This window comes from Cervus canadensis, chromosome 18 (assembly GCF_019320065.1).
Source record: "Cervus canadensis isolate Bull #8, Minnesota chromosome 18, ASM1932006v1, whole genome shotgun sequence".
NCBI classification, from domain to species: Eukaryota; Metazoa; Chordata; class Mammalia; order Artiodactyla; family Cervidae; genus Cervus; species Cervus canadensis.
In genome coordinates this window covers 23,209,202-23,233,963 of record NC_057403.1, presented here as the reverse complement: position 1 = coordinate 23,233,963, position 24,762 = coordinate 23,209,202, and the positions used below count along the sequence as shown (strand labels likewise).

The following is a 24,762-nucleotide window of genomic DNA, read 5'->3' as shown; positions in this document are numbered from 1 at the left end:
CTGGGGAGCTACAATCTGTAGGGTCACACAGAATGGGACACAGCTGAGTGACTTAGCACCCACGCATGCACAATGGAATATTACTTAGCTGTAAAAAGGAATAAAAAACTGCTACATACCACAACATGGATGAACCTTGAAAACGTTATGCTGAGTGAAAGAAGTCGTACACAAAAGGCCACATGTTGTATGATCCCATTTATGTGAAGTGTCCAGAGTAGGAAAATCCTTGGAGACAGAAAATGGATGAATGGTTGCCTAGAGTTAGGAAAAGGTGGAATGGGGAGTGACTGTTAACAGGTATGGGGTGTCTTTTCTGGGGTGTTAAAAGTGTTCTGATATTAGATAGAGGTGATGGTCGTATAACTGTGTGAATATGCTAAAAACTACTGAATTTACAACTTAAAAGGACAAATTCTATAGTATGGGAATTATAGCTCATACTAAATCTGATATTTAAAAAAGAAATGACAGGAAGAGAGGTCCCAAACAATTTCTTTGTAAGCAGCAAGGAGAAGTTGCACACATCCTCCCCACCTTGCACCTCCCCCTTATGTCATCCCAAGCCTTACTCCTTGCCCCAGGGATGGGGGAAACCTGGCAATCTAGCTACCACAGAGGGGAAGATGTGGTTCCTGCCCTCAGGGAGCATGCAGTCTAGCACAGTCCTTCCTCTTCGTTCCCCCACAGCCTGTCAGTGGCTAGCTCTTACTTTTTCATCTCTAAAGAACTCCAAGATACCCCCTCTCCCATCCCCTCAGTGTCGGCCCTGGTCCAGCCTCTTCCTGTCTCTCCTGAGTCCTTTCCCTAATCTCCTCCCTGGGCTTCAGGCTGCCATTCTTGCCCTCTCGGATGTACCCTCCCCACAGCAGCCAGGGATAGTCCTAAGACCCAACTCTCATCCTCTCCTCCCTCCTTAACCCTCAATGGCTCCCTAGACTATTATCTGTGTGCATAGGCACTCAGTCGTGTCCGACTCTTTGCAACGCTAGGACTGTAGCCCACCAGGCGCCTCTGTTCATGGGATTTTCCCAGGCAAGAATACTGGAGTGGGTTGCCATTTCCTCCTCCACGGGATCTTCTCTACCCAGGGATCGAACATGCTTCTCCTGCATTGGCAGGCGGATTCTCTACAGCGGAACCACCGGGGAAGCCCCAGCTTATTATCTGTGCCCCCACTAAGCTGAGCTCTGCCAGAAAAGGGCTCTGGCTGAATTCAGAGCCTAGAACAGTGCCAGGCGCATAGTGGGCGCTCGAATACTTACTGAACGAATGAACAGAGCTGAGTAGAGTAAGAAACAAGACAGCTTTCCTGTGGAACTGATAGCTCAGGAAAATTTAAAGGACAGGGCGGTGAGGGAAGGGCGTCCCAGATAGGAGGAAGCACCTGCACAGACTTGATAGTTGCAGAGAGCTGGGCCTGGGCAAGAACTGGGCCTTGGAGGGCTGGGGTGAAACTGGAAGGTGGAGTTCCTGGAGGAGTTGGGGGCTCATCAGGACCTGTCCTTCAGATGAGCGGGAGGCCGTGCAGAAGAAAACCTTCACCAAGTGGGTGAACTCGCACCTCGCCCGCGTTGGCTGCCACATCGGGGACCTCTATACGGACCTCAGGGACGGCTTCGTGCTCACGCGGCTGCTGGAAGTGCTGTCCGGGGAGCAGCTGGTGAGGGGGCCAGAAGGGCTGGGGAAAGGGGGCCGCCCTGGGGTCTCGGGCTGGGCTACTACAGGGCCAGGCTAATGGATGGATGGAGCTTACTAGAAAGGCTGAGTGGGTTAAAGACGCCTCATTCGGGTGGGCGGGGCCATGGCACAGGGTGGAGCTTAGCTGGGGAGAGCCTAGGGGGTCTGGCTTGGAACAGAGGTGGGATTCTGTCTAAGGAGCAGGCTGTCCTTAGGGGAGGGACTCTGGGCTTGGGTGGGGCTCTGTTGGAAGTGGGGCGGGGACTAATGGAGAACGATGGAGCTTTATTAGAAGGGCTTGGCTTGGATATGCAGTAGCAGGAGGCATGGCTATAAAATTGGGGCGGAACTCTGTTTCAGGGGTCTATGGTAGAGGGCGTGGTTGTCATCTGAAAAGTGAGGCCGAGGTCCTGGGAGTCTGGGGATTAAATGGAACTCTTGTATGTATATGGCATATTGTATGGTTTGCAGTTATATTTCTGGGCTTGGATGGGACTTCGTTGCAAAGGGTAGGGTTCTGATGGAGCTAGAGATTGATGAAAGGACCAGAGCTCTGGAAGTCGTGAAGGGCACAAGGTATAGAGCAGGAGCACCCTTGGAAGGAATAAAGCAACTGAACAGCAACATAAACAAGAGGAGAATCCTGGAGTGGGGCGGGGCTTGAAAGGAGTGGGCATGGCTCTAGGCAGCAATCTTAAGAGGAGGAAGTAAGGGGTGTGGTCATGGGACTAGTGGCAAAACAGTGGTGGCCCTGGAACAGAGAGCCAATGGAAGGGGCGGGAGTAAGACTATGGGCAGGGGGCAGGGCTTCATGATAAAAGGTGTGGCTATCAGTTTAGAGGTGGAGCTTAACTTGAAGGGGGCGGGGCCAGGAACTAGAATAAGCCCTGAAAGGACAAGGCTTACAAAGGGTCTGGCTATGAGTGGGGCAGATCTTCTTTAGAAGGATTGCATCCTGGGGCTTTGATAAGGCTGAGGGGGCGTGGCCTGGGCCAGGGGTAGAGGGGCATATTTATGCAGATGACCTTCTTTGGTAGAGATGGGATCGAGGGCACGTGCTCTTGGCCAGGCCCTGGCTCTCCTAATTACCCTGCCGCCCTAGCCGAGGCCCACGCGTGGTCGCATGAGGATCCACTCACTGGAAAACGTGGACAAGGCCCTGCAGTTCCTGAAGGAGCAGCGTGTGCACCTGGAGAACGTGGGCTCACATGACATCGTGGATGGGAACCACCGATTGACCTTGGGGCTGGTCTGGACCATCATCCTGCGCTTCCAGGTGATCCCAAGTGACCCCAGCCCAGCCCAGCCCACCCCCCGCGCCGAGAGAGGCCTTAAGAGGCTGTCCCTCACCCACTCATCCAGTCATTCCAGAAATATTCCTAACAGGCTCCAGGAAACAACACCATCATTACAATCATCATGCATATAGATTTTACTCTGCTCTAAGCACTTGGCATTTAATATGCACAATAACCCCATAAATTCGATATTATCCATTATCGCATTTTACCAACAAGGAAACTGAAGCCCCGAGAGGTGAAGTAATATGCTGAAGGTCACACAGCTGAGTAGTGGAGCTGGAATGGGCATCCAGGCAGTCTTTCTCCAGTTCAGAAACAAAATAGACAAATTTTCTGTCTTTATGGAGCAAGACATGGGGGGCAGCAGTAGACAGATAATAAATAAACCCATCAATATGCAAACAAGACATGTGGGGAAAGGACCAATTCTAAGCAGAGAAGAAAAAAAAGAGCTATGTAGAAAAGAATAGATTATGATAAAGCAGTAATAGGGATATAAAATAGCTAGTTGATCATATGGACCAGAGAAGGACTCTGAGAGAGGCTGATGGCTGAATGATTATGAAGATGAAAGGGAAGAGCATTCCAGGCAGAGGGCACAGCAGATGCAAAGTCCCTGGGGTGGGAATGAACTTGGCAGTTTGCAGGAACAGAAAGACCAGTATGATTAGACTAGGGAGCAAGGGGGAGACAGGGAGGAGATGAGTCAGAAGTGTCGGCAGGGCCTAGGTGATCTGTGATTAACAATTTAATCTTATTCTGTCTGAGATGGGGAGAAATTAGAGTTTTATCAAGAGAAAAGGCATCATCAGACTTAGAACTGTCCCTCTGGGTTGGGGGTCATCAACAAGATTGGGAGCTGGAAGCCCAAGGAAGAGGCTGGAGCTGGACTGGGGTGGGGCACAGGCAGGTGAAGAAGGGGCCAGGTGGGAAAGACTCGGTAGGGGGGAGTGGACATGCCATAGGGGAAGGGGAGGGGGAGAGAGTTGGTGCCCCCACCCCAAGCCTGAAGCTGCTCTCCCATCTCCTCTGTCGCCCCAGGGTGTGTGTGGGGGGGTGTCTCCCAGCCTCAAGCCCTCCAGACCCCAGCAGCCATGTTTTGTATCCTCACAGATTCAAGTCATCAAAATTGAGACTGAGGACAACAGAGAGACACGCTCAGCCAAGGACGCGCTGCTCCTGTGGTGTCAGATGAAGACAGCTGGGTAAGTCCTCCGTTCTCAGGGGAGCCAGGCCCTCACCTCTGGGCTTCCCCCCGGGACAGGTGCAAGGGTCAGCTCAAGTCCTCAGTGTCAAAAGTTGCATCTTAAGTTACCAAACTCTTCCAACCTTGGTGTATCACAATCCCGTATCACAGTGTAACCCGTATCACAATCTGGAAGAACTCAGACTCCTCAGGGGAACAATGCCGGGAGGTGGGGGGCTGTCCCCAGCCTGCCCCCTTCTTTCCTTCCACCTGGTCCTGCACCTCTAGAGGCCTCAGGTGCACCTGTGTGGACCCCTGGGCCCTATTCCTGATCTCTCCCCCACCCCACACCCTTGAGAGTAACCCGCTCAACCTAGGAGGGCACACCCAGGGCTCAGGCAGCTGGGATGGGAAGTTCAGGGTCCTGGTATCTTCAGTGGGTTTGAGAAGAGGGGCACACAGACACCGCTGGGCATGCCCCCTGGTCCCCCAGCTCTCTGCTCTGCTGGGAAAGGCCTGGCCTGAAACTCAAGTGCCCTCTGGAGAACAGCCTGGGGAGGAAGGAGGTAGGGGCAGGCATGGATGGAGACTGGACGTTCTCTGTCTCTTGTCCTCCTGGGGCTGCCTCTCTGTCTTGCAGTGCTATTTGTTCTTCCGTGTGTCTGTTTTTACCTCTATATCTGCTTTTCCTTGTTCTGATCTCTGCCTCCCCCCGCCCTTCTCTCTTCTTCCTTCTTCCTTTCCCCACCTCTGCCTGTATCTCTCTCGCTCTGTCCCTCCCTTTTCCTTCTTCCCTTTGTTTCTCTCTCTTGCTCATCTCCCATCTCTCTCAATCTCTCTCCCTCCTTCTCCCCATGCTCTCTCCATCTCTCTGTTCCCTCCTTCCTTCCTTTCTTTTCCCATATATCTATGTATCATCTGTGTCTATCTACCCATCTGTCTACCTACCTACTTTTCTATCATCTATCTTTTATCATCTATCTATCCATCTCTGTTTCTCTTCCTCCCTCCCTCTTTCTCTGGACTTTCTCCGTCTCTGCCTCTGTCTCTCCTTTCCACGCTGCCAGTTACCCTGAAGTAAACATCCAGAATTTCACCACCAGCTGGCGTGATGGCTTGGCCTTCAATGCCCTCATTCACCGACACAGGTACCACCTGGCCTCCTGGGGCAGCTCGGCCCTGCACCCTACCCCCACCCTGTCCCTCGGGTGCTCACCTGTACACGGATGTGTATAGATGCCACTCACGGACACAGGACCCACTCCCTTCACCTCTCTGCTTACATACACATTTCCAGTCACACACATGCTCTTACACATTTACACAGAGATGCACACACACAGAGACCCTGTGCACTCATGGAGACCCATGTGCCCACCCATAGATGTGTGCACACCTGCATACACTCATGCACATATACAACTTCTACATGGACCTGCTGCTTGGATGCTCCCAGGACGGGCAGCTCACTTACTATGGATGGTCCACTCTGGTGTGTCCACAGCACCTCCTCCTATTAGAAAGTTCTTCCTCACAGTGAGCCCCCAAGTCCTCCTTCTGGCTCCCTGCTCACCCACCTATTCCTGCTTTAGGGTCTGGTGCTGAGCTGACTGAGGAAGGGTTCCCAGGTAAATTACACCCACATCATGATTGATAACCTGGAGGAGGGCATGGCAACCCACTCCAGTATTTTTGCCTGGAGAATCTCCATGGACAGAGAAGCCTGGCCAGCTACAGTCCATGGGGTTGCAAAGAGTCAGACACGAGCACACACGTGCACACACAGACTGAGCACACACACACGTGATCCATAATAACGGGTCTGTTCATATGACAGATGGGGGAAACTGAGGCCTGAGACTGGAAAGGACTTGCTTCCGGTGTGAAGGAAGCCAGAACCCACATGTACACACTCATGTATATGGGGAGACCCAGCCCCACCTACATGCCCATCAACCCACAAGCTCTAACTGGAGTCCTGCTAACAAGGGGAACATCACTGAGTGTCCCCGGCATGTTCTAAGTGCTTTCCAGTAAGTCATTTAATATTCAGTGAGCCTATAGGCAGAGCCTGTTATTCTCCGCTTTTTACAAATGAGGAAACGGAGGCACAGAGCAAGACAGTAGCTCACTCGGAGTGACAGCCAGGAGAAGGCTGGGCTGGGGTTTGAGTCAAGAGGGCGGGCTCTGGACCTCACATTTCCAAGCGCTACACAATACAGTACAGAACCCATCCACATAGGTACATGTGAGTCATAAAGTCAGACGTACACGTGGGCTTCCTGGTGGCTCAGAAGGGAAAACGTCTGCCTGCAATGTGGGAGACCCAGGTTCGATCCTTGGGTCGGGAAGACCCCTGGAGAAGGAAATGGCAACCCACTCCAGTACTCTTGCCTGGAAAATTCCATGGACAAAGGAGCCTGGTAGGCTACAGTCCATGGGGTCGCCAAGAGTCGGACACGACTGAGCGACTTCACTTTTCTTTACACGTGCCCTCACGCAGCGCTCGCCCCACAGCTACATGGCGCACAGACACGCACCAGCGCACACGGCTTTCCCCTTGGCCGGGTTGTGCTCCTCCTGCCCTCGCCCTGGGTGGGACTCAGACAAGGATGTCTTTTCACCCGTTTGCCCACCGGCTTTGGAGCCTGCCTGCTGCCTGCCCGCTCTGTGCCCCTGCCCAGGCCCGATCTCGTGGACTTCAGCAAGCTCACCAAGTCCAACGCCAACTACAACCTGCAGAGAGCCTTCCGCACGGCTGAGCAGCACTTGGGGCTGGCACGTCTCCTGGACCCTGAGGGTGAGCCCTGCACGGCCCCAGCCTGGGTTTCCTCCTGGGGGACTCCCAAATCCAGTGCTGCCCCCAAACTCAACTGCAACACCCGCCCAAAGCCCAAGATCATTTCTAATTCAACTCCCTCCCAGTCCCCACCTCTTCCTCATCACCAATGCTACCCCCTTCCGGGCCCCATATCTTCTACTTTCTCCATCTCTACTTGTTTTTTTTTTTTTTTTGGCCATGCTGTGGGCCTGGCTGGATCTTAGTTCCCCAGTCAGGGATTGAACCTGTGCCCTTGGCAGTGAAAGCCTGTAGTCCTAACCACTGGACTGCCAAGGAACTCCTGTTCATCTCTGTCTCAAACCCAACCCTATCTCCATTCCTATGTTCAACTTACCCCTCCTTCCCCAACTCCATCCTTTTTTTTTTTTTAAACTTTTTACTTTTGTATTGGGGTATAGGCGATTAACAATGCTGTGATAGTAATAGTTTCATTTGAACAGGAAAGGGACTCAGCCATACAAATACATGTATCCCTTCTCCCCCAAACTCCGCTCCCATCCTCCGCTCCCATCCAGGCTGCCACAAACATTGAGTGGGGTCCCATGTGCTATACAGTAGGTCTTTGTTGGTTATCTATTTTAAATATAGCAATCCCAACCCCATCCTTGGGCTTCCCTTGTGGCTCAGCTGGTAAAGAATCCACCTGCAATGTGGGAGACCTGGGTTTGATCTCTGAGCTGGGGAGATCCCCTGGAGAAGGAAAAGGCTCTCCACTTCAGTATTCTGGCCTGGAGAATTCCATGGACTGTATAGTCCATGGGATCCCAAAGAGTTGGACTTGACTGGACATGACTGAGCAACTTTCACTTTCAACCCCATCCATAATCACCTCCCTGCCAAACCCAAACCCCCCAACCCCAGCCCCATCCCTAAAGCCAACACCACCCCCAACCCAATCTCCAACACCATCTTCATTCCCATCCCCAGCCCATCCATATTTCTGCCCGCATGCACAGCTCTGCCCTCATTCCCAACCCCTTCCCATTTTCAGTCTGTCCCCAACCCCACCCCTGACTTCAACCTCATTCCAAATTCATGGTCACACCCAATACCAGCCCCCCATCTCTAGGGTAATGGCCATGATCACACCCCACCAATTCTCTGTATCTGGAGTAATGGTTGCTTCCTTTTTCCGAACACCTATGGTGTGCCAGGCACATGGCTGGAAGTTGTATCAACACTGTTCCCTTTCACGCTCACACTGATTCAGTTGGAAAGAAGTCATCAATCCTGTCTTAAACTGATGGAAAGGAAGGCTCAGAGATGTGGAGTCACTCATCTAGCATCACACTGAAAACCCAGTAAACAGTACTTTCTGATTCCAGAATTCATGGACTTAGTCATTCCTCTGCCCTGCCTCTTACAGTGCCTGGCACATAGTGGGTGTTTATTGGATGTCAGTTTTATGAGGTGAAGAAGAATAAGGGCCAAGTATGATGCTATGCATTCAGTGGGTAAATTGAAATGATAATCAGGATTTATTGAGTTTCTCCTTTATGCCACTATGAGTATTCTCCACTATGAGTATTCTCTCTCATACTCACAGTGTTCTTAGGTGGCAGGCACTGTGACTGTCCTTACTGTAACAATGCGGAAACTGAACTCAGAGCAGTTCAATCTATTTTATTAGGATATTGAGTGAGTAAGTGGTTGAGTTAGGATTCAAGCTCAGGCTGCCTTCAAAGCCCATGTTCTTGACCTCAAACTTCATATACCATTCATACACTTAGTTTATGTACTTATTGAGCTTCTGCTGTGTGCTGGGCATGGCAGGGACAGTGGTAAAAGACAGGCATAGCCCTTGTCCTCATGGAGCTCAAACTTGATAAAGACACAATCACATAAGGCAATGTGTAATTAGAAATTGGGCTTCCCTCATGGTTCAGATGGTAAAGAATCTGCCCGCAATGCGGGAGACCCGGGTTCGATCCTCTAAGGAAGGGAACTCACTCCAGTATTCTTGCCTGGAGAATTTCATGGACAGAGGAGCTTAGTGGGTTGCAAAGAGTCAGACACAACTGAGCTACTAACACACACATGCACAATTATAAATTGTGATATATTCTAGGAGGAAATGATAAGAGGCCACGAGGAAGAATAACAGGAGGAGATCAGGTCTAGACAGGATGAACAGGAGGAAACTTGAGTGGAGCCCTGAAGGGTGAGTGGGAGTTTGGCACATGGGAAAGGGAACAGTGTTCCAGACAGTGAGAACAGCATGTGCAAAGGTCCTGAGGTGGATAGTAGAATGAATGGTGTGTCCAAGAAATCACTATATATAATTTCTCCATGGTGGTGTATATGTGTCAGGCACTGTTTAATCCATGAAATGGAACCTCACTGGGCAGATAAAAAAACTGAGGAACAACAGCAGACTTCCCTGGTGGTCCAGTGGTTAGGACTGCACACTTCTGCTGCAGGATTACAGGTTTGACCCCTGGTCAGGGAACTAAGATCCCACATGCTGCTTGGTGTGGTCCAAAAAAAAAAAAAGACAAACTAAGGAACAGAGAGGTTAGTTATCTTGTCCAAGGTCGCACAGCTAGGAAGACTGAGTTCTCCCAACCTCTCCTCGGTATGTTTGATCTCTCTGTCAGAGTGCTCATCATCATGCTCTCTCCTTTACCCCTCAGATGTGAACATGGAGGCTCCAGATGAGAAGTCCATTATCACCTATGTGGTCTCTTTCTACCATTATTTCTCCAAGATGAAGGCTCTGGCTGTGGAGGGGAAACGGATTGGAAAGGTACAGGAGCCCAGGAATGGGGTGGGTGGGAGCCTGGGAACCATACGGGGGTGTATCTGGAATAAGACTGACCCCCCTCCCTTCCTCTGCCGGGTCAGGTCCTGGACCAGGTGCTGGAAGTGGGGAAGATCATTGAGCGCTACGAGGAGCTGGCGACCGAGCTGCTGGCCTGGATCCACCGCACCGTGGGCCTCATCAGCAACCAGAAGTTTGCCAACTCATTAAGTGGGGTGCAGCAGCAGCTTCAGGCTTTCACGGCCTACTGCACGCTGGAGAAGCCTGTCAAGTGAGGCCTGGTTCAACAGGGAGGGTGGCAGATGGAGGTGTGGAGGCAGGGTTCCTGAGCTCAGGCCCCTTCAGGTTTCAGGAGAAGGGAAACCTGGAGGTGCTGCTCTTCAGCATCCAGAGCAAACTGCGGGCCTGCAACCGTCGTCTCTACGTGCCCCGGGAGGGCTGTGGCATCTGGGATATTGACAAGGTGAGGCTGAGGATGTAGGGCAGAGGAAGGGTTGCCCTGTGAGGTTGTATAGGTTGTGCACTGCTCAAGGGAGCCCTTCTCATTGTAGATGTCATGGATCTGACATCCATTCTAATGGTTTTTCCAGCAGTAAAGGGTCACAAGGAAGCAAGATTTTTTTTTCCAGTGTGTGCAAAGGTGCCACAAGTGCTGAGCATGACCTCAGACAGAGAAGCCAAGGCCATTAAACTGTGGGGAATTATTGGAATCTTATTTATTTATTTGGCTGCCCCAGGTCTTCATGGCAGCATGTGGGATCTTACTTGTGGCATGTGAACTCAGTTTTGGTATGTGGGATCTAGTTGCCTGACCAGGGATGGAACCCAGGGTCCCTGCATTGGGAGGACACAGTCTCAGTCACTGGACTACCAGGGAAGTTCTGAGTTGTTGGAATCTGACTGCCTCTCTAGGCGTGGGGACAACTGGAGAAGGCAGAACATGAGCGAGAGGCTGCCCTCCGGGCCGAGCTGATCCGGCAGGAGAAGCTGGAACTGCTGGCCCAGAGGTTTGACCACAAGGTGGCCATGCGGGAGAGCTGGCTGAATGAGAACCAGCGCCTGGTCTCCCAGGTATGGGGCGAAGGGCTTGGCTCCGGGGGAAAGGGAGAAAGGGTGGGGCTGACGGCCCTGGGACCAGAAAGGGAGACTTCTTGATTTCCTAAGCAACAGAGAAGTGTTGGATTAGTCTCCTAGGTGACAAATGAAGGTGGGATGGGAGAATTGGCTTCCTAAGTGACTGGTGGGGGAGGGATGTGGGCCTGCTCTCCAGGGTAATAGGAGAGTGAGGCAGGTCTCCAGAGTTAACTAGACAGGACAGAATTAGTCTCTTCAGAAATAGGGAGAGTAGTTAATTATCTCTTAAGTGACAAAGGAGGTTGTTATCAGGTGTCCAGTGTAACTCAGAAGGCTAGAATTGGTCTCCTAAGCAACAGGACAGGGTAGGCCTGGTCACCAATCTCTAAGGAAATGGAAGGATGGGGCTTGTTTCCTGGGTAACAAATTTAGGGTTAGAGATGTAACAGGGAATGGTGGGGCTGGTCTCCAGGGTAACTGGGGGATGATGAGACTGGTCTCTAGGGTAACTGGGGATGGTGGGGCTGGTCTCCAGGGTGACAGGGAAGATTGGAGATGGTCTCCAGGGTAACTTGGGGTGATGGGGTTGATCTCCAGGGTAACAGGGAAGGATGGGACTGGTCTCCAGGGTAACAAGAGCAGGTAGGGGAGTTTCCAGGGTCACACAGTGTCAAGGTAACAGGTTAACTGCTGAGTCATTATGGATGAGCATCCGTGGCCTGCCCTGCCCCAGGACAACTTTGGGTATGAGCTGCCGGCGGTGGAGGCAGCCATGAAGAAGCACGAAGCCATTGAGGCAGACATAGCAGCCTATGAGGAGCGGGTGCAGGGCGTGGCAGAGCTGGCCCAGGCCTTGGCAACTGAAGGCTACTATGATGCCCGCCGGGTGGCAGCCCAGCGCGACAGTGTCCTGCGCCAGTGGGCCCTGCTGACTGGGCTGGTAGGTGCCCGGCGAACACGGCTCGAGCAGAACCTGGCTCTGCAGAAGGTCTTCCAGGAGATGGTGTACATGGTGGACTGGATGGAGGAGATGCAGGTAGGGGCCAGATCGGGGACCAGTGCTGGGGGTGGCCTACCTGGAGGGGAGGGAGGGATCTTTACCCTGAAAGAGTTGTCAAAGATGGAGAGAGAAGAGGAGAGAGACAGAAAGAGATAAAGAGAAAGGGAGACAAAAAGAGTGAAAGATACAGAGAGAGACACAGAGGCAGAGGAAGAATGTATGAGAGACAGAAAAATCTCTGGAGAAATAGAAAAAAGACACAGTCGTACAGAGACAGGCAGGGACAGACAGAGACGGAGGTTAAGTCAGAGGAAGATTCAGATGGTTTCAGAGAAAGAAATCAGAAAAAGACCTGGAGAAGCAGACCCAAAGGTATCGCCAGAAATCTATTAAAAAATGGCTACAGAGAAGGACACACAGGAAGATGGAATCCATTTGTGAAAAAGAGAGAGACCTATGAGAGAGAGATAGATGGATACAGAGCGAGATGCAGATAAGATGATGGAAGCAGAGAGAGAGATACAGACACAAGACATGGGGAGAAAGAGATAGGAATCGAGATGGAGGTAGAGAAATATAAACAAGAAAGGGATGAAGGCAGAGAGAGAGATGGAGCCCAGAACTATGGAGACGATGAGAGACGGAACATCCAGAGAGACAGAGATGGAGAGAGGTGATGACAGAGACAAGGAGTCTGAGACAGAGATCAGAGTTCAAGTGATGGAGTAGAGGAGCGAAGGCTGGCGTGGGCGGTGGGTGGAAGGGAGAGTGGCCTGCGGGCTGGTGCCAAAGCCACACTCAGGGCAGCTCTTACTTGTAGGCTCAGCTGCTGTCCCGGGAGTGTGGGCATCACCTGGTGGAGGCGGAGGACCTGTTGCAGAAGCATGGACTGCTGGAGGGGGACATCGCGGCCCAGAGTGAGCGGGTGGAGGCCCTCAATGCCGCTGCCCTGCGTTTCTCACAGCTGCAGGGTGAGTCTGGGGTTGAGGACTGGGGTGGAGACTTTCAGGGCTTGTGCTAATAGAAGCAGAATGTCAAAAAAATAAAAAAGAAGCAGAATGTCTCCTGAGATACAGATGAAGAAGTGAGCTCCCCATCTTTGGAAGCATCCAAACACCAACTAGGATCACACTCCATCAGGGACATCACATGGGAAATTAGTGCCTTGGGTGTAAGGCTGGCCCACATGACTTCTTCCTGCTTCGAGATTCTGCAATAATAGTTCACATTTTTTGAGCATTTGTTATGTGCTAAGCCTTTCACAGCGGGGTCTCAGTGAATACCATAAAAAGACTGGGTAAGGCAGTTATTGTCAAGGCCTGCTCAGCATTAGGCGATAGAAACTCAATTTCAATTAACTTAAGGAGAACAAGGGAAGGTATTGGCTGATGTAACTAAATGTGTAAGAAGGGTTGAGTTTTGCTTCAGGTATGGCTGGATCCAGGGATAGTTCAATGATGCTTTTAAGACTCCACCTCTCTCCAACTCTAGTGTTTATGTTTGTGTCACTATTGGACAGTCCCTCCCCTTGTGGTGTAAATCTGGGACCATCCAGCCCACATTTACATCCCAGCAGCTTCATAGATCCAGCAAGAGACAGGCCCCTTTCTCCCAATATTCTGGCAAAAAGCCCAAGGAAAGCTTTCATTAGCCCATGGTGGGTTCCATTCCCACCACTCAGCCAAGCATTATGGCCCAGGGCTATATACATCATCTAATTGGCCACATCTATGTGACATGCTCACCCAGGGCTAAGAGTGGGATCAGCTCCCTCCAAAAACATGAACTGAGAAGGGGGCAGGGATGGGATGCCATTAGCAGAAGCAGGGCCATGTGTGCCAATAGGGAAAAACTTAGACTGACTCTAGAAAGTTTCTCATTTTAGTAATGTCAACACCCTCCAGCTAAAGACCACTAGGAACCCTGCTGTAGTCAAATCAAGCTTAATTTGCATGCATGGGAGTATGGGGACCATGGGGCATCTTAGTAAGAGGATGTTAAGAGGGGCTTATTGTAGGACGTGGGCTTGTGTTAGGTGATTTGGGATGATTTAACGTAGTGTATTTTGCTGCAGGTTGGATGCTGTCAGGAAGTTGAGTAATTAGATGATTGTGCATCTTAATCATTTTTAACCAGGTGGTGGGAGGAACATGATTGGCAGGAGTGGTTCACCTTGGCCAGGCGTGGGTGGGCAGGCAGGTGACTGTTTTGTGGTTTGCACAGTGACCTTGTTTTGTGTGCACTCAGACATGATTGTGGAATGGTCTTGTCTCCATCATGATTGTGGAGTGGTCTTTTTTTTAAAAAAAATGATTTTATCTATTTATTTTTTGGTTGTATTGGGTTGCTGTGCGGGCTTTTCTTTAGTTGTGGTGAATGGGGGCAACTCTCTCGTTGTGGTGCATGAGCTTCTCATTGTGGTGGCTTCTCTTGTTGCTGAGCATGGGCTCTAGGGCACATGGGCTTCATTAGTTGTAGTTCCCTGGCTCTAGAGCATAGGCTCAATAGTTGTGGCCCATGGACTTAGCTGTTTTGTGGCATGTGGGATCTTCCTGGAGCAGGGATCGAACCTGTGTCTCCTGGATTGGCAGGTGGATTCTCTACCACTGAGCCACCGGGGAAGCCCTGCTGAGTGGTCTTATCTGGTGTTTTGTCTTGTGCAACTGTGTATGAGTGCTGACAGCATCAATACTGCTTTTTTCTTTCTCACTGATGAGGAAACTGAGGTTCAGAGGTGCAGAACTGATAAGAGGGTTTGAAGGCTGATCTATCTCATTCCTTTATCAGGAGCTAAGGCCCTTGGGAATCCTGGTGCATTGTTAGACTATGAAGAGGCTCTCCAGCTTTCAGGGGCTACCCAGGTGGTATAGTGGTTAGGAATCCTCCTGCCACTGCAGGAGATGTGGGTTCGATCCCTGGGTTGGGAAGATCCCCTGGAGGAGGAAATGGCAACCCACTCCAATATTCTTGCTTGGAAATTTCCACAGACAGAGGAGCCCAGCGTGCACACACACTCCAGCTTGCAGGATGGTCAAGGGAGTTTCTCACTCTCATGGGCTGGGTCATGTCCTAAGAGCAAATGTTGAGGTCTCCTTCCAAGCCCCGGTGCAGGCATCCCCATCCTAGCTCAGTCCATCACCAACCTCACAACCCCAAGAGACATCATTCATTTGTCATCCTTCACGCTTTGTTCTTATGGATGTTTGTCCAGGAGGCTCCCCCTGTCTTTTCCTTGTGAGATCTCAGGGCCCAATGATAATGCGCCAGCAGCGCCGTGGAAACAGCAAAGAGGCTAGTATGGGGTGTGTGTTGTCATGGTGACGGAAGGCAGCAGTGTGTGTGTTGTCATGGTGATGGGAGGCAGCTCTGCCTGCGAAGTGGTCCAGAGTTGGCCTCCTGATGTACCACTTCTTAGCTGATCCTGAGCAAGCAGCTTTCCTCCCTGAGTGTGAGTTTCTTCATCAGCAAGATGGAGCTAAGGAGGATACTGGCCTCATAGGATGGTTGTGAGAACTCAGTGACATTGGGTCAGAGTAAGGGCTGGATACATGGATGCCATTGATTTTTACCAGTTGGGTGCCTTGGAATTTGGGTCAATTTCAGTGAATGTCCAGCAATGCATAAACCCCACATGCCATCTAGGGCAGTGTCTCGCCCACTGTTTTGACCCAGTAAGAAATACATTTACCTCATGACCCACAGTTCACAGGCACATGTGCAGACACACAGAGACACAAAGCCTTTGGAAAACAATGCTTCCCCTTACTTCTCATATTTTCTATTCCTTCTACTCTATTCCATTAAAGAAATGCTGACTGCCACCCATTAAGTTAATCTCACAGTTCTCAAACTAGAGATCCAGGTGTGTGCATGTGTGCTAAGTCACTTCAGTACTGTCCGATTCTTTACAACCCCATGGACTGTAGCCTGCCAGGCTCCTCTGTCCGTGGGATTCTCCAGGTAAGAATACTGGAGTGGGTTTCTATTTCCTCCTCCAGCAGATCTTGCCAACCCAGGGATTGAAACCACATCTCCTGCTGCTCCTCCATTGCAGGCAGGTTCTTTAAGAGGTCCAGGAGGAAATATTTGAAGATAAAGAGGAGTTTAGGTCATCACTGGGTTAAGAGATAAGATGACAGAGGATGAGAAAGGGGAGTCAAATACATAGGTTAAGAATAGAGAGGCTTCATTTTGTCAATTTCCGAAGGAAAGACACTGGGCACTTACACTAAAATATAAAGATTCTAGGATTCTCTGAGTCTCCATTTGCATCCTTCATTCAGTCAGTAAGGCACCATTTTCACTAAGCTACTGCTCTGGGCTCCACCATGTTCTGGGCAGTGGTGCGAACATGGTCTGATGGAGACAGCCCCAGGTCTTGTCCTTATGGGGCTCCCACTCCAATGGGAGAGACAGACTGTTTGCCACAGCCCAGAGGGGTCAGAGGTAGGATGAGGGAGTCACAGGCAGAGTGGCCCGCGCTGGGATAGGGGAAACAAGCCTGGGCGAGCCTGGTAAGGTGCCTGCTCCAGATTTGAGGTGTTGGGGAAAGCTGCCAGGAGGAGGGGACGCATAACCTGACATCTGATGAAGTCGGGCCAAGGACTCGGCAGATAGCCTGTACCACCCTCTCTTGGGCGGCTCCTGGTCCGTGCCCAACCTGGGATCTTCCCCTTTCTGTGGCCCAGGCTACCAGCCCTGCGATCCGCAGGTCATCTGCAACCGCGTGAACCACGTGCACGGCTGTCTGGCGGAGCTGCAGGAGCAGGCGGCCAGGCGGCGCGCGGAGCTGGAGGCCTCGCGGAGCCTGTGGGCGCTGCTGCAGGAGCTGGAGGAAGCCGAGAGCTGGGCCCGCGACAAGGAGCGCCTCCTGGAGGCGGCGGGCGGCGGCGGCGCGGCTGGCGCAGCGGGCGCGGCGGGCGGCGCACACGACCTGTCCAGCACCGCGCGCCTCTTGGCGCAGCACAAGATCCTGCAAGGCGAGCTGGGCGGGCGCAGGGCGCTGCTGCAGCAGGCCCTGCGGCGGGGCGAGGAGCTGGTCGCGGCCGGTGGCGCCGTGGGTCCGGGCGCCGAGACGGTGCACCTGGCGGGCCTGGCGGAGCGCGCGGCAAGCGCGCGGCGGCGCTGGCAGCGGCTGGAGGAGGCGGCGGCGAGGCGCGAGCGGCGGCTGCAGGAGGCGCGGGCGCTGCACCAGTTCGGCGCGGACCTGGACGGGCTCCTGGACTGGCTTCGCGACGCCTACCGCCTGGCAGCCGCGGGCGACTTCGGCCACGACGAAGCGTCCAGCCGCCGCCTGGCCCGCCAGCACCGCGCGCTCACTGGGGAGGTGGAGGCGCATCGCGGGCCCGTGGGCGGCCTGCGGCGTCAGCTGGCGACACTGGGGGGCGCCAGCGGCGCCGGGCCCCTGGTGGTGGCACTGCAGGTGCGCGTGGTGGAGGCCGAGCAGCTGTTCGCCGAGGTGACCGAGGTGGCTGCGCTGCGGCGCCAGTGGCTGCGCGATGCCCTCGCTGTCTACCGCATGTTCGGCGAGGTGCACGCGTGCGAGCTGTGGATCGGGGAGAAGGAGCAGTGGCTGCTGGCCATGCGCGTGCCCGATTCACTGGACGACGTCGAGGTGGTGCAGCACCGGTGAGCGCGCACCGGTGGGACTCCCGGTCCCCTTCGTCCCGCACGCAGTCTCGATTTCCTTGATTCAACAATTTTCCCATGTTCACTCACTCGGAACCAGCGTGTGTGAGCTTAGTCGCTCAGTCCGGTCCGACTCTTTGCAACCGCATTGGACTGTACAGCCCACCAGGCTCCTCTGTCCACGGGGTTTCCCAGGCAGGAATACTGGAGTGGGATTGCAATTACCTTCTCCAGGGGATCTTCCCAGCAAAATGGGAATGATACTTACTGGTCCCAACCTCATGGGCTCCTGGAGAACAGTAAATGAATTCATATGTGCAAAGTAGTTAGCAAATGCCTGGGTCCAGGGAGCATTCCAGGGGCGTTTCCTGCTATTCCTGTGAGACGTATAGTCACCTGGCTATATTAACCTCCAGAAATTAACCTCCAGAGATGGCCCAGCACGATGCCTCCCCCGGGACTCCCATCCCTAGATGGGAAGGATGTTACCCCTTGCATAGATGTTACTTCCCCAACTAATAAAACCGTTCTGACCCTTGTCACTTTCTCTTCTCACCCCACTTTACATTTCTTCATAGCAGTTACCACCCTGGGACATACTAGATACTGATTTATCTGTTGGCAGACTTAGAGATGGGTCATTAAGTTAGTGGATAGACCCTCTGCATCTCTCTCTCTGAGCATGTTCATCCATCCGCTCATTCAGTGGATACTTATTGAGCCCCTGCTCTGTTCCAGGCCTTGGGCTGGGCATTGCTGGAAACACAGGCCTGGTCCCCATTGTTGCTGTGCCCACAGTTACCCAAGTCATGGCCTTGGGCATTGTTTTAAACTAGGGAAGACCATAGCCAGCTTAAAACTGTTCTCCCTGGCTGCCATGTAGAGGGTGGACTGAAGTGGGTGAGAAGAGAGGCAGCTAGGGTGGGGGCTCAGGTAGGAGATGACAGGACTGGACCAGTGCAGGAACCCAAGTGGACAGGCTATGGGGGGCAGACAGACTTGGGGGGAGTATTTGTCCAAAACAGAGCCCAGGGCTCTGGCCTAGGGATTGGCTGGGGTTGGGGAGGGGGAAGGGAGGGGAGCTGTCCCTGGGATGGAGACCCAGAGGAAGAACAAACTGCAGGAGATGTTGAAGCGAGTGTGAGTCACAGCAAAGAGCCCAGAGAAAGAGCACAATGGGCTTTAAGGTGGGGGATAGGCTCGAAAGGGATAATGTTGAGGCTGAAGACAGATGTGGGACTGACGGGCTCGGGGGCCAGGGCGGAAGCTGTGGGGGTGGGTGAGATGGATGAGGCAGGATGTGAGGCAAAGCTGAGAGGGCCCAGGGCAGAGCCCTGAGGGACCTAATGCTTAAGTGACAGGGAGAAGAAGAGAAGCCAGCAGAGGAGCCTGAAGAGATGAGGTTGAGAGTTCAGAGGAGAACCAGGAGTAGGCAGTTTCACAGAAGCCAATGAACAGGTCCCCAGGGTCCAGGCCCCACTGATCGTGTCTATCTTCTTCCGCAGATTTGAGAGTCTGGACCAGGAGATGAACAGTCTGATGGGCCGTGTCCTGGATGTGAACCACACAGTTCAGGAACTAGTGGAAGGAGGTCACCCCAGCTCGGATGAGGTGCGCTCCTGCCAGGACCACCTCAACAGCAGGTAAGTGAAGCCTGGGGCTAGAAGTCCTTCTGGGTCCCAGACCAGTTCTTCCTATCATTCTTTTCCTCAGTCACTCAACTATAGAGGACAAGAATGTGCCCTTTCAAATTCCTGAGATGATAAGGTTGTTATTGTTGTTCAGTCACTAAGTTGTGTCCAACTCTTTGCGATCCCCTGGACCACAGCACACTAGGCTTCCCTGTCCTTCACTATCTCCCAGAGTTTGTTCAAACTCATGTCCATTGAGTTGGTGATGCCATCCAACCATCTCATCCTCTGCTGCCCCCTTCCTTTCCTGCCCTCCATCTTTCCCAGTATCAGAGTCTTTTTCCAATGAGTCAGCTCTTCGAATCAGGTGACCAAAGTGTTGGAACTTTGGCTTCAGCATCAGTCCTTCTAGTAAATAAAGGCTTCAGGCTGCCTAGTAAATTCGCAAAATCTTGAAAAAAAAATGATAATACCTAGTGTTAGTTATGATGTGGTAAAATGAGAACAGAGTACATTTCAATGGGCTCTTAATTTACTTGTTCAGAAATGATTTATTGAGAATCCAATAGCTGCCAGGAATTTTTCAAGCACTTTTTTAAATCTCCCAATATCCCAATTGCCATAGTAAAGTTTCCAGCATTCAGAACTCTTTAAGAATAGTAACCGATTAAATCTTTCCCCCTAGAATACTACAAGTAGTTCTTGCAAGGTAGGAGTCTTATATGAACACACAGATCCAGAGAGGTGAATTCCTTATCCAGGATTACTCAATCGAGTAAGCAGGAGTCAAACCCAGTTCTGCCTGAATCTAGAGCTGAGGCCCTTGACCACATATATGCAGTCTTCCCAGCAACTCTGTAGGGGTGTAAATACCCATATAAGAAAGGAGGAAACAGGAACTCAGAGAGGTAAAGGTGGTCTAAGGTCCCATGGGAAATTAGGTGGGGATCAAGCCTGAATTTAAAGTTGAATTTGTGCCTTTAACTGCTGTGCTGTGAGATCCCAATATCCAGTGATTTCCAAGCCTCTGTATCCTCAACAATCCCAGGGTACCAGGTCCTAAAAAGATAATGACAGCTAGTGATTTATGGCAGTTAGTGAGATGATGTGCCAAGTACTTTAGCCACAAGACTCATTAAACACCCAGTGAAATGGACATAATTATCTGCCTTTTTTCAAATGAGAAAACAGAGACGAAAATTATTTGCCCAAGTTCACATGGTGAATCTAGCCAGAGCAGAATTTGAACTTGAGCCCTTCTGATTTCAGAGTCCTAATCTCTGCCCTTATGCTGTGTCCATTCTAGAGGGGTCAGAGAGAGAGTAAAGAAATAAACAATAAAAGAACAAGATATTTGGAGAGTTGTAAAGATTCATGCAAGGAAACCAAACCAGTCAAACCCAAAGGAAGTCAACCTTGAGTATTCATTGGAAGGACTGATGCTGAAGCTGAAGCTCCAATGCTTTGGCCACCTGATGCAAAGAGCCGACTCAATGGAAAAGACCCTGAGGCTGGGAAAGATTGAGGGCAGGAGGAGAAGGGGACGACAGAGGATGAGATGGTTGGATGGCGTCACCGACCCAATGAACATGAGTTTGAACAAACTCTGGGAGATGGTGAAGGACAGGGAAGCCTGTCCCTCTTTGTGACCCCCTGCAGTCCAGGGGGTCACAAAGAGTCAGACAACTTAGCGACTGAACAACAAAACAATGCAGGAAATAAGAGTGATCTGGTAGGGCATAACTGGGGCTTGGGGGTGATTTTAGATCTTGTCTTGGGCTGGTGTGCACCATGACATGAACTGGGCCCTCAAAGGGGATGAAAAAGATCTAGCCAAGAGTATATATGGGGGAGGGGAGGGAGGGTACAAAGCATTCCAGGCCATGAGCACAGCCAAGGCAAAGGCCCTGAGGCACAAAGGGGCTTGATGTGGTCCTGAAGTGTATCCCCACTCCTCGCTGGCAGGTACTGTTTGAAGTGCTTCACGAATCATATTAATAACTCATTTGACTCACTGCACGCCTGTGAGGTTGGTACTGTGCTATGACTGTGTGCATTTTGCTGGTGGGGAAATGAGGCACAGAGAATGTTGCCAACCAAAGGGTACATAGCTCAGACCTGACTCTGAGCTTGACACTGTCAGGCAGTATCATCACTTGCTTGAGGGCACAGAACAAATTTAAAAAAAAAGAAATCTTTTGATGGTGCCTACAGATCTTAGTTCCCTGACCAGGGATCAAACCTGTGCCTACTGCATTGGCAGTGTGGTCTTAACTACTGGACCACCAGGGAAGTCCCATAAATTTATTTTAGGATAAAATAGGTTTGACTCAGCACGTGGCTTATAGTACATGCTCAACTACTATTTATTGCATCCAACATATTATCTGACATCACAAGCCAACAGGTTTCACACTCTTTGGTTCCAGAACCCTTTGCATGCTTAAAAGCAATTAAGGACCCCCAAAGAGCTTGTTTTAATGGGTTATGTCTGTCAATATTTACCATATTAGAAATTAATACTAAGTAATGTAAAATAGCAAGTCGTTAAAATAACAATAATAAACTTACTATGGTAACATAACTTTTTAAATGAAAAAGTGACTATTTTTCAAAACAAACAAAAAAAATGTAGCAAGAAGAATGATGTTGTTTTGCATTTAAAAAAATTATTTACTTTGGCTGTGCTGAGTCTTTGTTAAGGTGAGAGGTTTTCTAGTTGCCTATGTGGGATCTTCATTCCCCCACCAGGCATGGAACCTGGCCCCCTGCATTGGGGGCTGGGGGTCTTATCCATTGGACCAGCAGGGAAGCCCCTGTTTTGCATTTTTGCACATCTCGTTAATGTCTGGTTTAAGAGAAGGCAGCTGAGTACTCATGTCTGCTTCTGCAATCAGTCTTTTTCCTGTAGCTTCTGGAAATCTCCACAGTACACTCGGCACAGAATGAAAGTGAAAAGGCAAATAGCGTCTTAGCATTTTGATGAAGATAGCTTTGCCCTCGCTCAGGTTACATTTTGAGAACCGCTGTTCTAAGCAAATGTGCCTGGCAGAGTCCATTTTACACAGGCAGGAACTGGGGCTCGGGAAGATAAGGATGACATTCCAAGGTCACACAGTGGCTGGGTTCCTCCCAGGGTCGATGGGCCCTCTGCACCCAAGGGAGTGTCTCTCTTCCTTACGCCGCCCTGCTTCTCCTGGGCAGGTGGAACCGCATCGTGGAGCTGGTGGAACAGCGCAAAGAAGAGATGAGCGCGGTGCTGCTGGTGGAGAACCACGTGCTGGAGGTGGCGGAGGTGCGCGCCCAGGTGCGCGAGAAGCGGAGGGCTGTGGAGAGCGCGCCCCGGGCGGGCGGCGCCCTGCAGTGGCGCCTTAGCGGCCTGGAGGCGGCTCTGCAAGCTCTAGAGCCGCGCCAGGCGGCCCTCCTGGAGGAGGCGGCCCTGCTGGCTGTGCGCTTCCCGGCGCAGGCTGCGCGGCTGCACCAGGGTGCGGAGGAACTGGGCGCCGAGTGGGGCGCGCTGGCCAGCGCGGCTCAGGCCTGTGGCGAGGCGGTGGCGGCGGCCGGACGCCTGCAGCGCTTCCTGCACGACCTAGACGCCTTCCTGGACTGGCTGGTGCGCGCCCAGGAGACAGCGGGCGGCGGCGAGGGGCCCCTGCCCCGCAGCCTGGAAGAGGCAGATGCGCTGTTGGCGCGCCACGCGGCGCTCAAGGAGGAAGTGGACCAGCGAGAGGAGGACTACGCGCGCATCGTGGCCGCCAGCGAGGCGCTGCTGGCGGGCGACGGCGCGGAGCTGGGCCCGGGCCTGGCGCTCGACGAGTGGCTGCCACACCTCGAACTTGGTTGGCACAAGCTGCTCGGCTTGTGGGAGGCGCGCAGGGAGGCGCTGGTCCAGGCGCACGTCTACCAGCTCTTTCTGCGCGACCTACGCCAGGCGCGTGCGGTGCTACGCAACCAGGTGCCCGCTTCGGGGGGTTGGCACGGGTGGGGGTCTGAGGACGCAGGGGATTTTGGGAACAGAAAACTGTATGGAGGAGTGTGTTTGCGGGGACCACTGGGTTCCTGGCGTATCTCATGCTGCGGGGGTGGGGGGGGGCACGGGTATCTGGTATGAATAACTGGGTTTGTGAATAATCCGGTGTGAACAAGTGTGGGTGTGTGTGTAACAGAATTTGAGTATTACGATGGGGGAGGTGTCTTAGTCTCTTAGAGGTGACTAAGTTTGTGGACTGTTCTGAGTGAGTAATGCACTTGGAGGTTCTTTGGAGTGACTTCCCGAGTTTGTGGGTTATCTGGAAGGAAGGAAGAGTATGAGTTTGATTGGTGATGGTTAATGGGGTTTAAAGAAGCTCTTGGGGTGGATAACAGAGGATGAAGTTTATGGCAGGAGGTAGTTCAGGCTGAGGGATTCTTGTGGTCAGTAAATGATTGTGGATTATGTGGCTGTAGGGGCCTAAATTAGCAGACTGTCTTCTTCTTGGGAATGGCAGATTGTCTGCAGAGCGTCACTGCGTTTATTATGGCTTGAGGAATCAAGTGCCATGGTTATCTGGGAACAGCTGATCAATTCAAGGATCTTTCTGAGATGGGGACCAAGTTTGAGGATTTGGACAAGATAAAACACCTGGTTTTCAGATAGTCCAAGAGTAGATTCCAGCTTTTAGGAATCATTTTAGATAACAGGGGCTTCCCAGGCGGTGCTACTGGTGAAGAGTCTGCCTGCCAACGCAGGAGATTCGAGACACGAGTTCAATCCCTGGGTTGGGAAGATCTCCTGGAGGAGGAAATGGCAACCCACTCCAGTATTCTTGTCTGGGAAATCCCATGGACAGAGGAGCCTGGTGGGCTACAGTCCATGGGGTCACAAAGAGTCAGACACAATTTAGGGATTAAAGAACAACAACAAATATGCTGTGAAAAATAATAAGGCAGGGTAAAGGGATACCTAGGGGGGGTGGAGAGGTCAGAGACCCGAGGAAAGTGAAAGAGCCAGCCATGGGGATATCTGGAGGGAACAGCATGGGCCAAGGACCTGATGTGGGGTCACGCCTGGCACGTTCAATGCTAGAACCTAGTGAGCAGGCGAGAGCAAAGTGGTAGCTGGGCAGGCTGGCAGCCCCCCCAGGTCCTGGATGGAGCAGGGCCGACTGGAGCCTCCCCGTCCTCCGTCCCCAGGAGATGGCATTGTCGGGTCAGGAGCTGCCGGGCACCGTGGAGTCGGTGGAGGAGGCGCTGAAACGGCACCGCGATTTCCTCACCACGATGGAGCTGAACCAGCAGAAGATGCAGCTGGCCGTGCAGGCTGCCGAGGGCCTGCTGAGACAGGGCAACGCCTACGGGGAGCAGGCCCAGGAGGCTGTGACTCGGCTGCTGGAGAAGTAGGTCCCTCAGACCCCAGGGGCCCAGGGGCTGGGATTCAGCACAGAGGAGGGGTGACCAGGCCAGGATTCCCTTTCCTTCCATCACATTTCTGCTTCTTTGTTTTTTTTTTTTGGCTGAGCCATGAGGCTTGTGGGATCTTGGTTCCCTGACCAGGGATCGAACCCATGCTCCCTGCAATGGAAGAACTGAGTCCTAACCACTAGACCTCCAGGGAGTTCTCTCTGTGTCTCTCTCCGATTTCGACTTAATTCCATATTGCCTTAGATCTGATTTAAATTGA

The 24,762-nt window shown here is 52.0% G+C and overlaps 1 protein-coding gene across 2 annotated transcripts in view; it reads left to right on the top strand.

Moving 5' to 3' along the window:
• SPTBN4 (spectrin beta, non-erythrocytic 4) overlaps nt 1-24,762 on the top strand; it is a 78,580-nt gene that overhangs the window by 11,561 nt on the left and 42,257 nt on the right. For both annotated transcript variants that reach the window (XR_006263480.1, XM_043437226.1), the window contains exons 3-17: nt 1,512-1,663; nt 2,783-2,956; nt 4,095-4,186; nt 5,235-5,315; nt 6,852-6,967; nt 9,643-9,755; nt 9,854-10,041; nt 10,116-10,233; nt 10,683-10,841; nt 11,578-11,880; nt 12,665-12,815; nt 16,533-17,472; nt 18,978-19,115; nt 22,308-23,058; nt 24,276-24,478. Coding sequence is in view for 1 of the 2 variants with exons in the window: in XM_043437226.1 (XP_043293161.1) it covers nt 1,512-1,663; nt 2,783-2,956; nt 4,095-4,186; nt 5,235-5,315; nt 6,852-6,967; nt 9,643-9,755; nt 9,854-10,041; nt 10,116-10,233; nt 10,683-10,841; nt 11,578-11,880; nt 12,665-12,815; nt 16,533-17,472; nt 18,978-19,115; nt 22,308-23,058; nt 24,276-24,478 (3,679 nt within the window). In the remaining variant the exon portion in view is untranslated. The remainder of the gene's footprint in view (nt 1-1,511; nt 1,664-2,782; nt 2,957-4,094; nt 4,187-5,234; nt 5,316-6,851; nt 6,968-9,642; nt 9,756-9,853; nt 10,042-10,115; nt 10,234-10,682; nt 10,842-11,577; nt 11,881-12,664; nt 12,816-16,532; nt 17,473-18,977; nt 19,116-22,307; nt 23,059-24,275; nt 24,479-24,762) is intronic.